Consider the following 18,063-nt stretch of genomic DNA (forward strand, 5'->3'; position numbering starts at 1 on the left):
CTAGGCATTAGCTTAATGTTTTTATTTTCATTTCTCTTGGGTATGTACCTAGGAATGCTGGGTCGTATGGCAACTTTCTCACCACAGTGGGAAACTGCACCATTTTAATTTTTTAACTATTTTATTTTATTTTTTCCCCTATTTTTTTACTTATTAAATTATCTGTGTACATATTTTAACATTGCCCCCCCCCCCCATACATACCCTTCCTCACCAGAGTTTTGTGTCCATTAGTTGTACTTATATGCATGTATACAAATCCTTCGGTTGATCTCTTATCTCCCCCAGATCTCCCTACTCTCCCCGCTGTAATTTTACAGTCTGCTTGTTGCTTTACTCCATTTTAATTTTTATATTCCTGTTAGCAAGGCATGAGGGTTTGGATCTCTCTGTATCCTCTCCAACACTTAGTATCTGTCATTTTGCTACTAGCCATCCTTGTGGGTGTGAAGTAGTATCTTGTGTTTTAAAAAATATATATATTTTATTGATTTTTTACAGAGAGGAAGAGAGAGGGATAGAGAGCTAGAAACATCGATGGAGAGAAACATCGACCAGCTGCCTCTTGCACACCCCCTACTGGGGTTGTGCCCGCAACCAAGGTACATGCCCTTGACTGGAATCTAACCTGGGACCTTTCAGTCCGCAGACCCGATGCTCTATCCACTGAGCCAAACCGGTTTCGGCAGTATCTCGTGGTTTTGATTTGCATTTCCCTGATAACTGAAGATGCTGAGCATCTTTTCATATGCTTATTGGCTATTTGTATGTCTTCTTTTGAGAAATGTCTATTCAAACCCGTTGTGTATATTTTAATTGAACTATCTTTTTATTACTAAGTTTGTGTTATGTATTCCTGGTGCTATATATTTATCAGAAAATATTTGAAAATATTTTATCCTATTTTGTGGATTGCCTTTTCACTTAAAAAAAATTCTTTTCACTTTCATTTAAAAAAAATTATTTTCACTTAAAAAAAAAATCCTCACCTGAGAATATTTTTTCTACTGATTTTCAGAGAGACTGGAAAGTAGAAAGGGAGGGAGGGAAGGAGATTGATATTAAGAGAGACACATCGATAGGTTGCCTCTTGCACGAGCCCCAGTTGGGGCTCAGAGGATTGAACCTGCAACCAAAGTATGTGCCCTTGACTGGGAATCAAACCTGTGACCCTTTAGTCCTTGGACCAATGCTCTAACCATTGAGCAACTGTCCAATGCTCACTTCATTATTTCTTACCTGGGAATGGAATTCGCCGCCTTCTGGTGCATGGGACAATGCTCCAATTGACTGAGTCACACTGGCCAGGGGCCTTTTCACTTCCTGGTGTCCTTTGGCAAAATTTTTTTTATTTTTAGTGATCTTAATTTTCTAAGGTTGTTTGTTTTCTAGGTAATATGGTCATTTCTAAGAATTGCATAATCCAAGTTTACAAAGATTTACCTATGTTGTCTCTTAACAGATTCATAATTTATCTCTTACATTTAGATTTTTTATTATCAGTTAATTTTTGCAATGTTTTTATGGTGTGAGGTAGGGTTCTGGACTCATTATTTGCATGTGGCTATCTAGTTGTCCTACATAACATTTGTCAAATGATAAAATTATAGCTGTGGAGAACAGAATAGTGGTTGCCAGGGGTTCAGGAGCCAGTGAGGTAGGAGGGGAATAGGTGTGAATATATTGTACAAGGGCAACATGAGGCATCCTTGTGATGGAAATATTTTATATTTTAACTTTTATCAGTGTTCTGGTTGTGATATTGCACCATAGTTTTTTTAAAAATATATTTATTGATTTTTTTTGCCCCCCTCCCTCCCTCCCATACATACCCCCTCTCCCCAGAGTTTTTTGTCCATTGGTTGTACTTATATGCATGTACACAAGTCCTTTGGTTGATCTGTTATCTCCCCCAGTTCTCCCTCCCCTCCCCACTGTAATTTGACAGTCTGATTGTTGCTTTACTGTCTCTATATCTTTTGGTTCATCAGTTTATAATGTTCTTTATTATCCATAAATGAGTGAGGTCATGTGGTGTTTCTCTTTCATTGATTGGCTTATTTCACTCAGCATGATGTTCTCCAATTCCATCCAGGTTGCTGCAAATGATGAGAATTCCTTCTTTTTTATGGCAGCATAGTATTCCATTGTGTAGATGTACCATAGTTTTTGGATCCAATCATCTGCTGACGGGCACTTAGGCTGTTTCCAAATTCTGGCTATTGTAGATTGTGCTGCTTTGAACATAGGGGTGCATATATCCTTTCTGATTGGTGTTTTTAGTTTCTTGGGATATATTCCTAGGAGTGGGATTACTGGGTCAAATGGGAGTTCCATTTTCAGTTTTTTGAGGAAACTCCACACTGTTCTCCACAGTGGTTGCACCAGTCTGCATTCCCACCAGCATGCACCATAGTTTTAAAAATATATATATATTTTATTGATTTTTTTACAGAGAGGAAGGGAGAGGGATAGAGAGAATCATCGATGAGAGAGAAGCATCGATCAGCTGCCTCCTGCACACTCCCTACTGGGGATGTGCCTGCAACCAAGGTACATGCCCTTGACCAGGAATCGAACCTGGGACCTTTCAGTCCACAGGCCAACGCCCTATCCAGTGAGCCAAACTGGCTAAGACTGCACCATAGTTTTGTAAGATGTTACCAACTGGGACAAACTGGATGAAGGTAAGGGGGGCTCTCTATTGTTTCTTATAAGTATATGTGAATCTATAATGATCTCAAAGTAAAAGTTTAATTAGAAAAGCAGTACAGTTTGCTTTGGGAGATTTTGAGAATACAGGAAAGTATTCAAATCCCCCACCCTGAGCACCTCTGTCGCTGCCCTGGAGGAAGGAAAGGACAGATTCCCACAGGAACAGACCTGGGACATGTGAACGGGTGTCCATTTTAGAGACTGGAGGAAGTCTAGTCAAGAGGACTGGTTGCCACAGACATGCAGGACAAAGATGGCCCAGTGGCTGCCCCTGCGGGGTGGGGTTGGGGTGGGCATATCCTTCCCTCTGAGCTGGCTGTGGCTGCGGCCTCCTGGCTCCCTGAGGGAGGCACAGCTGCCTTCTCCTGGGTGCATCATCAGAGTCCCAAGGGCTACATAGGCATCAGGCATTCAGTCAGCAAACCGTGTTAACTATCATGTGGCAGGCATTGGGGGGAGAGTGTAAGATGTGCCTGAACCCCAAATTGCTCTCAGTCACATAGACAGTGGTGTTAAGAGTGAAGTACACGTGAGCATGGGGTGGGAGTGTAGGGGACACTGTCTGTGGCACATCCTGCCCACATGCCCATGTTGCCCCAAGGACCAGCAATCTCTGACTGGAGTGATCTTTGGCTGTGGAGTCTGTGCAGGAACAGGTTGGATGTGTTGGGGAGTGACACCCCAGGGCGCAGCCCTCAACCAGTGCTGGCGGGCGATGTGGATAAACAGCCTCTTCCCCCTCTGAGCTGTGTTCTGTACTGTCTCCTGAGGTCCCAGCAGGCTGAGGCCCAATTGACACAGTGGTCACCTTCCTGGCAATGTCCTTTGTCCTGGCTCCTTTCCTTCCCTGTCTTCCTCCTGCACTTCCTCACGGGGCTCCCTGGATTACCTCTCAATAAAACACTCAGTCCTTGCCTCAGTCTGATTGGGGAACCTCAGATAAGAGAAGGCATGCTGACTAGGTCTTGAGGGTCAGGAAAGGTTCTGGGGGCGGGGCCATCCGAGCTGAGACTTGAAGACGAGTCTGGTTATCCCAGCAACAAAGGATGAGGACAGAACGTCTGGGCAGAGGCACACAGTGTGAAGGCCTCCAGGGGTGGTCTGGGGTGTGCAACCCACATAGGAAGCTCATGCTTGGGAGGGGACAGCGATAGAAGATGGAGCAGAGGCTAGACGGTGGGAGGTTTTTAAGATCACAGTGCATCAGACTTGCATTTAAAGCGACACAATGGCTGACCCAAGTTGAATGGAATGGGAGTGAGAGTGGACGCAGACACCTTTGGAGGCTACAGCAGAAAGCCTGGCAGGGCACGGTGATGTGAGGGAGGACATGCCCGACCTCAGTGGTGGCAGCTGTGGTTTTCTCCCAGGTATGGAGGAGTATTTGCCCCGTCATTCTGAAATCTGTCCAGAGGTGCTCCAGTGGCGTGACAGCCACCTGTCCTTAATGCAATGACAACTTTCCTGTAGTGGCCCACGCTGGTCATGCTATGTGGTCACCAGACCTGAGCCCACGCACTCCCTGCCGGTGTGAGTTTTCTTGAAGATGCCATGAGGAGGCATGAGAGAGCATTGCCTGAAAGTCTTGGCCAGAGGTCAGGATTGGAAGCTGCTCCATCGCCTTCTGGAGCTGCCGATTGCTGTCTCTGGGAGAGGCCCTGGAGTCTGCGACCTCTGGGCAGAATGTGTCCCACCTAGTTGAAGGGGTTTGGGGAAAAAAGTTCGTGTGATCTGAGGCACCTCAGAGTCAAGCTGGGGAGCACAAACACCTTCCCAGCCCTCCCTCCCCCACTTCTCTTTTCCATCCCTCTGTCCCATAAAATTTACTGAGCAATTACCATGCAGTACAGCTCCATCCAGGAGAATACACCCTAATGGCGTGTTGTAGACCTGCACCTTTCCCGACAGGAGCCCCAAGCCACATGTGGCTACTGAGCACTCGAAATGAGGCCACTGCAACCGAGGTTCTGAATGTTTAAAAAATATGTTTTTATTGATTTTAGAGATGGGGGAAGGGAGAGGGAGAGAGAGAGAAACATTGATAAGAGAGAAACATTGATCTGCTGTGTCCTGCAAGACCCCTGCTGGGGACTGAGCCCACAACCCAGGCATGCGCCCTGACCAGGAATTGAACCGGTGACCTCTTGGTTCATAGAGTGATGCTTAACCACTGAACCACCCAGGTGGGCTTGAGTTTTTTAAATCCTCACCCAAGGATATATTTATTGATTTGAGAGAGAGAGAGAGAGAGAGAGAGAGAGAGAGAGAGAGAGAGAGAGAGAGAGAGAAACATTGATGTGAAAGAGAAACACTGCACATTTGTTCTCCAGCCCCAGTTGGGGCATCTGTGGAAGGTAATGGATCTCTCCCTCTCTCTCTCTTGATCTTCCCCCTCCTTCCCTCCCTCCCCCCATTCCACTCTAAAAAAATCAATGGAAAATCCTTGGGTGAAAATTAACAACAAAACTCAGGCTTTTAAAAATGCAAATGAAGGGCCCCAAACTACTGATCATAATAGTATTTCTAGGACAGGAAAGGATCCTGTGAGAGCCAGAGAGTCTCTTTCAACCTCTTGTTGGGAAGATTCCCTAATTTCACCTTCTAGAAAAAGTCCTTTAGAGCCAGCTGAGAGCTGGCCCCTTGGCCACAAACCCATTCCCTTGGCTTCCAGAACATCGGCCTCTTCCCGCCAGAGGGATTCCTGTATTTGATGAGCCTCTCTCTGCTCTGCTCTGGGATGAAGCAGATCCCAGAAGCGGGAGCAGGATGGCTGCCTTTCCTATCGAGTGAGTGCTTGGCTCGTCCTCAGTCATGAGAATCCGCCACACTATCAGCTCGGCCCCTCAGCTGCTGCACGGAGCAGCTGCGAGCTTTCTGCCCAATGCGATGAGCCTGGAGATCACAGAGGGTGCTTGACAGCAACCAACCCTCCACAGCCCAAAATGCCACAGTCTGAATGGAAAACCGTCTTGGAGCGCCCAATAGCCACAGAACCTACTGAGATCCCAGGCTAAAACAGGCTTCGTGCTTCTGCTCCACATTGGCCAGGAAGCAGACAGTGCCTAGACTTGGGAAACACACAAAATGGAGAACTAGCATCCAAACTCTGAAGGGCTACGACCATCAGGTGCCTTCATTCTGGATGAGAGTCTTCCCCACCACAAAACTCAATGATTTATCTGCTTTGTTATCATTACTTGTTCACTAGCCCTCTCCCCGTTGCAGGTGTCAGAGATGAGGACTTGGACATCTTCTGGGGGGACATCTTTCTGCTGACCACAGCTCCCTTGAAGTAGCCTCCCCTAAGTCTCGAATAGCACATTCACTGGTACCGATCTTCTGAAAGGTTCTTACGCTCTAAGCCAGAGCCCCATCAGCTTCTGCTACCCCCTGCCCTTCTGCCCGCTCCAACTCAATGATCCCTGGGGGTTAGTGCTGTGGTGCCCTGTGGGGAGCCTGGGAGTGCAGATGTCATATGGGGCCTTGATGCCCCTGCTTTACACTGGGTTCCATACTAAGGACAATGGAAGAGTGTCGCTGGGAAGACGATTAGTGGTCTCCGCCAAGTTCAATCTTGGGAACAGCCCAACAAGACAGCCATTTCATCTTGCCCATTTCAAAGATGGGGAAACGGAGACTCAGAGAAGTGAAGTAACTTGTCATACTTTTGAATGCCCGAACTGTCCCATCAGAGAGTGAGGGGTGGGGGAGCCAGGAGCCTTCCGTGGCATAGGGAAAGCTGAGTTGGTGTCAAATAAGGTGGCTGGCTGCCCAGGAAGAAGTGGCTTTAGTCCTTTCAGCTTTCTGCACTGGCCACTTCATCCAGTGTCCAAAGGCAGAGCAGCCAGCAGGCCAGGGGGTACATTGTGCCAGCCCAACCCAGGACCATGCCCAGGAGTGGGTGGTCATGCTGAGGAGGCGAGCACTCAGGTGATTTACTGGCTCCTTTAAAGGGAAGTGAAGGGCAGTGTAGCAGGGGTGTGTGTGTGTCTGCTCTGATGCTCAGCACATGAAGCCTGCGTGCTCCAGGCAAGGGCATGGCCGTGCTCCTGAGAGCTGGGGAGGTGGCCGACTTTAGGGGTGAGTGGAGAGCTCAGGCCCGCTCTGCCCCAGCCCTGAAGCGCTTTCCTGTGTTCGAGCCTGAGTGTAGGCCCTGCTCTGCATGTCTTGGAATGTTTTAACGTCTGGCTTGTTGTTCCACTTCACACGGAAACATAGGTCTCTCCTCAGTGTATTTGCTGCGTCTGGAAGGCGGTCCTGTCTCATGCTCGCACCCAGGCTGAGGTGCCTAGGGAGGTGCCAGCTGGCAGTTCCCCTCAGCCCCTTTGGTCTCCAGTCTGGCACTTCCCACGAAGGCCACCTGCTTTTGGGGGAAGGTTTCTTGTGCCTAAAGCGCCTCCTTCTCCTCTGATGCCAAGGGCTGGGCTCCACAGATAGCTGGGGGACCCACCCAGCAACTTCCCAGGCCTGAGAGGACAGAAGCAAACACGCTGTGCCTGAACCACTCCCTCCCCACACGGCCTGCAATGCCCTCTCCTGGGGGAGGAAACCGGGACTTCCTGGGAACCAGAAGTGTTTGATTTGAACCCAGGAGCATTTAAAGCTTTATTTATTTATAGGTTCTTACGTTTTAAAAAGTGTTGAGAAGAAAAAGAAACAAAATTAAAAGCAAGAAAAGAAAAGAAGTCGCCAGGCTCATAAGAGGCTCCTGAGGCCGTACAGTGATGGGCTGACTGGCACCAACCACAGGATGACCTGAGCGGCCGGAGCGGCTTCCTGTTTTGGTACATGGAGCAGCCAGATGCGTGCTGGCGCTGGTGACAGCCTGTGGCCAGGACACAGCAGAGTGCAGCACACACACTCCAGACCCCATGATTAGGGCGATGGCACAGTCACTGTCCACATGGAAAACTTCTGTCTGGGAACAGCCGAACGCCAGACAGAATACCAGGAATGCAGGTGTAATTCAACACAATGGCAGGCAGACCAGCACACACAAGTCAACTCAATCCCTGCTGGACCTGGGGTTTCCCCTAAACTCTCAGAAAACCACTCCTCACAAAGCCACAGCTGCAGCTTCACCATGTTGGAGAAATAACTAGTGATGGAAAAATCGGACCTTGTGCCCTGTCGGTGTTCAAAGTTCCTGTTTCCTAAATGTTTGTTTTGTTCGTCTCAGTCAGGACACAAATAGAGTCAGGTTTCAGGAGGCAGATCGGTGTTTTAAATCTCGTAATAGTAGCTCTCCTTCATGTCTCTCCTGTTATTTCTTTGCAATCTGTTGTTTGAAGACATTGGGTTTTTAATCCTCAGTTTCCCACAGTTTGTATTTGTATTGCCATCTGTTTAAACTTTACTTTTTAAGAAATTCCCTAGGATTGGTAGTTAGGTGGGAAATGGCTCAGACCAGACTCAGGCTCTGTCCATGGCATGTGGCATCTTCTGGAAGCCAGTTTTATCCTCCTGTCTTCGTCCGTGAGGTTAGCTTCTGTTGACTGATACCTGTTACCATGACCAAATGATTCATTAGGCGAGACAAAATGGCAATGTGCTTCTTTACCCTTTCTTATCCTTCTTCTTTTTTTAAAAAAATATATTTTTATTGACTTCAGAGAGGAAGGGAGAAGGAGAGAGAGAAAAACATCAATGATGAGAGAGAATCATTGATCAGCTGCCTCTGCATGCCCCCTACTGGGGATCAAGGCCACAACCCGGGCAGGTGCCATTAACTGGAATCGAACCCAGGACCCTTCAGTACACAAGCCGACGCTCTATCCATTTAACTAAACCAGCAAGGGCTACCCTTTCTTCTTCATTTACTTGCTGGACTACATTTCTAAAGAAAACATCTCCAATCTACTTGGTTCTGTGTTTCATACAAGAAAGACAATTTCCATCCTATATAATAAAAGGCTAATATGCAATAAATAAATAAATAAATAAATAAATAAATAAATAAAAATAGACAATTTCCAAAATATTGAGCAAGATTTTTAGTTTGTTTCATTTTATTACTGTTACGAGCTCATGGGTTTAAATGACATTTAAATCCATTGGTAGATTAAAGTTGTTATTCCTTTTGATGTGTATGTGGGTTTGTCAGTGAATTGCTTCTTCTGAGTCCCTTTGAATTATTTCCTATGTATTTGATAGCATTCTTTTTTTTTTTTTTTCCAAAGATTGTTATTGATTTCAGAGAGGGAAGGAGAGGGTGAGAGAGATAGAAACATCAATGATGAAAGAATAATTGATCAGCTACCTGCTGCTTGCCCCTACTGGGGATTGATCCTGCAACCTCGGTATGTGTCCTTGATGAGAATTGAACCCAGGACCCTTCAGTCTGTCAGCCCACACTCTACCCACTGAACCAAACCAGCCAGTGCTGATAGCATACTTTTTCTTTCTTTCTTTCTTTCTTTCTTTCTTTCTTTCTTTCTTTCTTTCTTTCTTTCTTTCTTTCTTTTAAAAAAAAAATATTTTATTGATTTTCCAGAGAGGAAGGAAGAGGGATAGAGAGCCAGAAATGTTGATGAGAGAGAAACATCGACCAGCTGCCTCTTGCACACCCCCCCCCCCCCCCCCCCCGGGATGTGCCCCCAACCAATGCCCTTGATCGGAATCAAACCTGGGAGCCTTTAGTCCACAGACCGAAGCTCTATCCACTGAGCCAAACTGACTCTGGCTAGCATTCTTTTACACTCGACATTTTATTTTGAAAAAAATCTTTCAATTTACAGAACAGTTACAAGCATTGTACACAGAACTCCCATATTCCTTTTGCCCAGTCACTGTGCGGAGAAGACTCGCAACCTGAACACGGGACTCCAGTTTCCCTTTAACTTAAAGGACTGTCTGTACTGCCACCGCTGCACGAGGTGTGCCCTCACCCTGCCCTGTCCTTACCCTGGGAGCTTACAGCTTAGAATCACTGGCCACAGGAAACTGAGAAATGAGGGAAAGAGCGAGGCATAGCATGCTCACTTATATGTGAAACATTTTTCTAAAATACTAATATTTTTAGATAACATAAGCCTCACCATGGAGAGAGTTCTGCCAGGACATCCCGGACTGTTCGCCTGGGATACCTCCTGCCCCCATTGTTGGGAAAGAGAAACCCACCCCCAACACACAGACATGCTTCCTCCTTGGCTTCTCCTCACTCAGTTGCTCACACGTCATTAGCTGCCCCGTGTCCCGAATGGATGCATCTCTGAGCTCCTCCCGAGGCCTGTGAGCACCCCCTTGTTTCACTCCTCACGTCATCAGCATCCCCAGTCTCCCCTGCCACAGCGCTGGCCTGAACTGTTCCTGCAGCCACACCCCTTCCCCACCCCAACCACCGGCCGTGCTCAGGGGGACCTATCATGAGCACTTTGGCTGGTCCTTGTCCCTGGTTCCTTGGAGGAAGCCCTTCAGGCCTCGGAGTGTCCTCAGTGATATGGGTGAGTACGTGCGCATCACGCTGACCCCCGGGGAGCACACTGGGCACATGCTGAGGAGGTACTCCGGGCGTGGGCCAGGCAGGCCAGAACGGCCAACCCTGTGCTTGCAGGTCAGTGGTTAGGCCCAATCTCTGGGGAGGAGAGGGCACTGGAGACCGATTCAAACTCTGGGCCAGTGATTGATAAGATGGTGCCTACATATTGAAAGCCCAAGGAGAACCCAGGTCCCGAAAGCTCAGGTGAGCCTCTCTGATGGGTGAAGCACATCTGAGGACTGGGAGGGAGGCCACAGGCTGAGGACATGGAAGCTTGGTGTGTGGGACCGCCCAGCATCCTCCGACCATCCCAACTCCCAGGAAGCTTTCCTCCACAATCCACTGTTCACGGCAGTAGTTCCTCCTTCACCAGGCCATCTCCTTAAACAGCCTGAACTTGTCCCAGAAATTCCCCCAGAACCCTTTTATCTTTTTCTTTTTATTGATTCAGAGAGGAAGGGAGAGGGAGAGATAGAAATATCAATAATGAGAGAATCATTGATTGGCTACCTCCTGTATGGGGCGCCCCCTACGTGATCGAGCCCGCAACCAGGCACATCCTCCCAACCAGAATCGAACCTGGGACCCCTCAGTCCTCAGGCCGATGCTTTACCCACTGAGTCAAACCATCTGGGGCGGCCCTCATTTCTTTCCCAGGGTTCCTGCTTCACCACAGGCTCTATGTGTTCCTTCTACACCTGATACTGTTTTCGGAGACTGTGAACAGGACTCCCATGGGGGTAAAGAGTGAACACTGTGTTCCCTGTGCCCAGGGGTCCCTTGTCACAGCCCACTTCCAGGAAAGCTTGTCTGGTGAAGCCACCTGTCCCTGACTTTGAATTTCTGGTTATTGTCTGGGTTCCCGGGATGCTTTCTTCCTTCTCTATTCCCTACTCATTCTTCTACCTTCTTTCCCCTCTCAGACTCTAGCTTAGGATCTGCCTCAAGTTCTATTGTTTTTTTTCAAGTATGTGGAAAAAATTGAGGATTATTTTTCAGAGTTAAGAAAGTTGTTTGAATAATCACAACCCCATTTAGCTACATTATCATTTGACAGTGAACGAGGGAATCAAACTGACACTATAACAAACATCACAGAGTGAGAATTTATTTTTATTATATTTTTTCAAGAGATGCATAGCCTTGTGCTCTTTAATGATCTAAAATAACATACACACATGTCACCCAGGCAAGTTAAAAAATTATACCTGAATTCTCACAATTCAATAATATAGACCAAAAAAAAATTACATTACAAGAATACAGAAGAACTGCCCACCCAGCTATAATTAATACTAAATAAATATGATAGATAAAATCACAAAAAACTCTCTGAATAGAGGAACAAAATTATACAGTGTTTACATATGTATTCCAGCTATAACATTAGAAAACTATTCAAAACTACCTAACATAAATACAAAATTTATTAAATATTAGAGGCCCAGTGCACTGGGGGAAAGGCATAGTCCCTTAGCTCGGCCTGTGCCCTTTTGCAATCCAGAACCCCTTGGGGATGTCTGCCAGCTGGTTTAGGCCTGCTCCCCACAGGAGAGCAGTCAGACATCCCTCTCAGTCCCAGAGCCCTTGCTGGGCTCACTGCTCCCTAGCACTGCCTCAGAAGCAGGACAGGCTCCTGCCACTGCTGCTGCACTTGCCCAGCTTCTGGCTGAGCAGTGCCCTCCTGTGGGAGCTCACTGACTAACAAGGGGGCAGCTCCTGCCTTGAGCATCTGCCCCCTGGTGGTCAGTGCACCTCACAGCGGCAGGACATTCTGCTGTTCATTACATAGGATGAGAATAAATGTAACAATCCTATGGGCAACATTTTCAAAATAGAAATGCATGGCACACATTCATTCATCTACCACAAACTTAGGACGCTAATTTTATACTTTTCAAGTATTTCTCTCCTTCAGATGGCTTTGAACGGTTGTGCCAGGTGTAGAAAATGTGGGACCTGCAGCTTCTGCCTCAGGGGAGATTTGAGGTAAGCAATGTGAAATTTGGGATGGGGCCTCATAAAGGATGGAATCTGAAAGAACCCTAGATCCTGATTGCCCTCCTGCAGACCCCTAGAAGTGCTCCTAGGGACAGACAGACAGAGCTATAGAGCTTGCCAGAGATCGTTCTGGGCTCTTCTGGATGGTGATTCCCTTCCTCCCGTCTGTCTTGAGCATCTGGATTGACTTCCTGCAGAAAAGTGGAGTGTGCCCGGGGCTCAGCGATCTGGAGGTGAGAGGAAGAGACAGGATGTCACATTCCAACCAGGTGGCTCTCCACAGGTAAAGATTAAATCCCCAGGGAATTCAAACCGAGTTTAGACTCACCTATAGGCCCCATTTAATCTCCAGTTCCTCCTTCAACCCTACTGTGTTCAAGTGTGATGCACGGACTTTGAAAACCCTGAGTTTTCAAACATCCCTTAATATACCCAGCGAGCTGCTGTATAGCTAGGACTCCAGGTGACTCTGTCCGGGGGCAGCACACTTAGGGAGAGAGCTGCTCTCTCTCACTCACACCTCGGTCCTCTCGTGCTTCTTCACATCTGAACCCCCAGCCACACTGCCAGCATCACTGCCATGTCAGCATCACCGACCATGAGCCCAGGTGCCCCATCCCTGCTCCTACCTCTGGATCCTGATGTTTAACCCTCATACCGAGTCTGAACGAGGGTAGCGCTATGGTGTGAGTGTTTGTGACCCCCAAATGCATAAGCCCTGGGGTGATGGTGATAGGAGGTGGGGGCCTTTGGGAGGTGGTTAGGTCACTGGATGGGGCCCCTAAGAATGAGCTTATTGTCTGCCCTTAGGAGACACCCAGAGAGATGCCTCGCCCCTCCCCCTGTGTAAGGACATGGCGACATGTTGGCATCTGAGGCACAGAAGACGGTCCTCACCAGAACCCACCGTGCCAGCACTGACCTCAGCCTTCCAGCCTCCAGAGCTGTGAGAATAAATGTCTAAATGTCTGTTGTTGTTCAGCTGTGGTATTTTGCTATAGCGGCCAGATGGAGTAAGACAGCTAGGTCACAAGATTTTAACCAAAACTGAATCCTCTGCCCAAATCTGTAACTCCCACATGTTGATCAGAGGAAGCCATGGCAGAGCCAGGATTTCTCAACCTTAGATCATTCTGACAAACTTCCTTGACATATACTTGAGGGGAGACGGGTAATGGTGCCAGGGGAGAGATTGGTGAGTCGGGGGAAATGACGAACACACGGTGATCTGGCCATAGGCGATTTGATTGCATGTAAACTTGGATGAACACATAGCTAGTCAGGATCTATGTATTGATCTTTGGATATAGAGACTGTTCCATCTGATATCCTATTGTTAGACATTGACTTTATTGCAGAAAGTCCCTATAGTTGGCATTCCCGAGGGATGAAAAGGCTCAAGTGAATGAATAACAGAAAGGCACAATATATGGAAGCAAAAAAACCTAGAAACTTACTCACTTTTCACAAAACTCAACATTTCAATAAAGCTCTTATTTGGACCCAATTGCTCTGTTTAAAATGATTCCACCAAATCTTGAGGTCTGGCTCCCACAAATCCCACTGAGGTGCTGTGTGTGAGCTCTGGCTGGGAGCTGAGTGAGTGCCTGGTGATGGGGAGGGGGCCGATGAGGGTGGGTCCAGCCATTGGATTCCTGGGATTTCTTAAAGAGACAACAAACTCTTCCCTCTGTACCTGTGAGGACACAGACCTGCCTTCCTTCAGACCTACCTTAGGCTCGGTGGCCTGGGAAAGGAGGGCGCGATCTCGCCCCCACACCCAGAGCTCTGGATCAAAAGCATGGATCTGGAAGGACAAACAGCCCCCTGAGAAGATGATGACTCTCCAGGTGGACCCCATCCCGTCCCTGGCCCAGCCTCCAATTCTTTGTCATCCCCAAGTGCCCAAAAGGATCCCCCACGGTCCCCGGTCTCCCCCATCTGGCCCCCCTCCCAATCCCACAGCCCACCTACCTTTTCGCACTCTTCTCGTGTGACCCTCGCCCTCCAGCCCATGGAGCAGAAGAACTGGAATCGCAGTTTGTGGAACAGGCGGCGCTGGGGGCAGCTGTTCTCCCCATAGAGGAAGAACAAGATGGCCCCTTTTGGGGCGTGGTAATTGTCTTCCATGTCCAGGGCCAGGTAGCTGAGGAAGGACATTAGGTTGCCCATCAGGAGCAGGGCAAGAAGGACCCTGTCTCTGGTCAGCTTCTTGGAAAGCACACAGGCTGGTTCCTCCTCACACAAGCCCTGGGGGCCCTATCCGTATCTCCAAGGGCCACCAGGCACTAGGCAGCTGAGCGGGACTGAGGGACCTCTCAGGCCTTGACGATGAAGGTCAAATTCGATGGGGAAATGGGTCCTTCCCTTCACCTGTAGGTTGTGCGCAAACCTGCCTCCTAAAGGGTCAGTGTCCACACAACTCCATGGGCAGGTGCTGATCAGCCCATTTCCATCTTCATCACTTTCCTACCAAGTGACTAACAGGCCCATTAAGTCAACAGCACTTTTAAATTCTCTTCCCGTCCTCACATCCCCTGGCACATGAGATGGACTGTACAAGGTTGCACAGAATGAATAAATGAATGAATGAATGAACAAACGATTTTTCTCAGTCAACTGGAAAACTGATAACCTTACAGACTCAATATAATTTGAACATTTGCAACATAAAATTGTCCAATGTTTTAAGATCCCATTGATGTTTTGACAAGCGCCCTCCTCAATAAGTGCCTAACTTAATGGGATTAGGGAAGGCGAAGGGGAGAGATAAGAAATAAGTGTAATCCAAAATATCACATTGTAGCAGGATTTTAATTAATGTGCTATTGGCGTGTATAAATTGTGGGGTCAGAGACGGTAACCCAAGATTCTGATGTTTGAATCGATTTTAGGGATATGTCTTCTTTCCAGATACATACATGTAAAAAAATACTTAGACGGGAAATATAACGTCAGAATACAGGAAAGGGTGTTTGGGAGAGCAGGAAACAAAGAATGGGATATAGGATGGAAAGCAAGTTGGATGGAGATCATAAAGAGCTGAATTCAAGCTGAGAATCCAGGCCTTGAATCAGAAATTAATTAGCAAATGAAATTGTGGAGTGGACGGTGAAGTGGTTAGACCTGCGTTTTGGAAGGATATTCAGGGAGACTTGTAAGAAACATCCCTGGGTAGGATTTTACCAGAGACTTGTTTTATTGATTGCTTGGTTGCTCAATTGATTGTTGATTCTCACCTGAGGATATTTTTTTCCATTGATGTTTAAGAGGAGTGGAAGAAAGATGGAAGGAAGGAGAGAGTGAGACACCTCTGTGAGAGACACATTGATTGATGCTTTCCTCACTTGCCCAACCAGGGCCTGGGATGGACCTGCAACCTGTGTATGTGCCCCAACTGGGAATGGAAGCCAGGACCTTTCAGTGTAGGGGATAGCACCCATCACAACTGAGCCACCCCAGCTGGATCTGTGCTACTGAGTGAGGGCTGGACTTGAGGAGGAAGGCCATGACTTTTGGATTGCTATAGAAGTGAGAGAGAAGAGAGAGGGACTTAATTAATAATGACAGGTCCCAAGTGTGTTTACTTGGGAGCAGAGTGGTGTCCATCCTCTCTAACACTTTTGTGTTTTCTTTGACTTTGCTCAGTCTTTTCACTGTTGGCTTTAACAACGAATAGCATTAAAAAACATGATACTACAATCTGTCAGTGTACACACAAAGGAAACTACAAATAGCTGAAAAAAACAACAACAACAGGTGAAAGGTCAGAGACCCACTCCTCTCCCTCCATCTCCCCAAGATAAGAATATTTACTGATGGGAATAAGCAAGGTACTCACAGGGCCAGGAAGAAATGAATTCGCTGGTACTGCCAGGAGAAGAGGCCCAGGCGGCTGAAATAAGCGACCACCATGGACAGGAGATACTGACGGAAAGACAACAAATGTAAAGGATCCGGAGGAGCCAGGCTGAGGCGGGGCTGCCCACCCACACTGCAGGAGACCCGTCGTCCCCGAAGGGGAGGGTGACAAGGCCTCAGTTTGGAGAGACAACGTGGGCTCAGAAGGCTCTCCCTTCCTTCTGATAGACGGCAGAGCAGGAACACTTCTTACCTTGTCAGAGAGCCTCAGGTGTGTGTCCCAGGCCAGGAATCTCTTAATGACAGGGTCCTCTGTGAAAGAGGGCGAATGTGAGCTTGGGGACAGGTACAGGGTTGCTATGGGAGCGTTCCAGGGCCCAGAGCAGAGCCATGGCCCTCCTGGGGAATTTCATGAGAGTGGCCAAGGCCGAGGCCAGTACGGAGAGGAACAGAGGAGACTGTTCCTGGAGCAAGGAAGCACTGGTGACCCCTGGGCCTTACCCACCCAGTCTGGGGAGACACACAGGTGGGGGTGTCAGTCACATATCTGCAAGATTCAGAGCTTAAATAATCCATCCACATGCATGGATGTACCCCTGCCAGTACCATGGCCATCGTCCTCGGACTGTGCCCTCAGGGAGGGAAGAAGGCCTTGTTGTGCCTGTGTACACAGATGACGGTGTTAAGACTCAGAAGGCCCGTCAGAGCTGAGAAGTTGCAGAGGGTGCATTTGGAACCGAGCTGCCTGATCCCAGGGCAGACTCTCTCAGGTGTAGCCTAGTCCTCCATTCTCTCTAGGTGCCCCCTGAGTGATGGACACGAGTCCTCCTAGGAGAGGGAGCTCACTAACGGGCAGGGAACTCCTCTCTGTTGGGAAAGAGTCCTTATTGGAGAGTGCTGTCCAGGGTTCATTCCTACCCAGCAGCCTGGTGAAGGCTTGATGGTGCTCTGGTCGCCCTGAAGACACCCGCTGCCTCTTCAGCTTCTTGAGCCCACACAGAGTCTCCAGGACACAGAGGTCCTGAGCCCCAGGGGCAGGCTCCTCCTCTGTCCCCTCCTTTGTGGGCCACGCCCTCTTCCTCTTCCAGCCAGCTGATCGAGGCAGGGTATTGCTCTCTGCACAGGGGCCTGTGTAAAGGAACCAGGCTACAGTACACAGCATTTGCCCCTGGAATTCAGTTACTGGTCACATAACCCTCTCCCCCACTCCACCCTATTTACTGCCCCCCCTCCCTGCCAAACACAAACCCCTTCATTCTCTGCAGTCTCATGGACTACTGGCCTTCTCCTCAGCCATCTTTCTATTCCTCTGGCCATTGTTCTATATCTCTGCCCTCAAAACTGGTCCTTGTTAGAGAGAATTCCTCCACTGTTTCCTCCCTTCCCCTCTCACACCCTTGGCTTCATCTCCTTGCCTCCTTCCTAGCTTCCCAGGCTGTCTTTTCGTGGGGATTTCCTTGTCCCCAGCCTCTGTGCTCTCCTCCAGCCCCAGGCTTTCTGAATCTCTCTTTACACACACCCCACTCAGGTTCCCCTTCCTTAATGGTCAGCCCTCTCCAATCCCTCTGTCCCCAGTCTCCTCACCTGGTGGTCCTGGGATGCCTTCAACCACTCTCACCTCCAGGGGGCACCCTGAGCAGCTAGGCTGTGGTCTCTGGTTCTCAAGCTGGTAACTTGGGCCACAGCTGGCCATGATTTCTCCCAAATCTTCCCTTTCAGGACACCTAGACTCTGATCTGTTCAAATTGTTGGAGAAGATGCTGTTGCCCACCTCTGTTGCTAAGCACCACGGAATTTGGTCCTTCCAATCAGGGAGGTCAAAGCCTCTGATGTCATTGGCCATTCCAACAGCTGGAAGGATCCAAACCCATGTAACTGCCATGTGTGCACTGTTCCTGGAAATCAGTTCCAACCATACCTCCTGCCCCTGACACAACAGCCTCTGTCCAGCCTCCAGCACCGTCCTCTATGGCAGTGTCACTCTTATTTTTAAAAAAAAACATTGAGAA

At 48.3% G+C, this 18,063-nt stretch overlaps 1 protein-coding gene across 1 annotated transcript; it reads right to left on the minus strand.

The window, feature by feature from the left end:
• Positions 1–13,316: 13,316 nt before the first annotated feature.
• Positions 13,317–17,359, minus strand: LOC118720865 (speedy protein E4-like). Its single transcript, XM_045582897.1, has 6 exons — positions 16,973–17,359; positions 16,308–16,366; positions 16,035–16,120; positions 14,168–14,339; positions 13,926–14,000; positions 13,317–13,349 (listed from the first exon to the last, which is right to left on the minus strand). The coding sequence occupies exons 1-6, from the start codon at positions 17,214–17,216 to the stop codon at positions 13,317–13,319; spliced, it is 669 nt and encodes a 222-aa protein (XP_045438853.1). The 5' UTR covers positions 17,217–17,359.
• Positions 17,360–18,063: the final 704 nt, after the last annotated feature.

The sequence above is a fragment of the Pipistrellus kuhlii genome, unplaced genomic scaffold (assembly GCF_014108245.1).
Source record: "Pipistrellus kuhlii isolate mPipKuh1 unplaced genomic scaffold, mPipKuh1.p scaffold_m20_p_17, whole genome shotgun sequence".
Lineage (NCBI taxonomy): Eukaryota > Metazoa > Chordata > Mammalia > Chiroptera > Vespertilionidae > Pipistrellus > Pipistrellus kuhlii.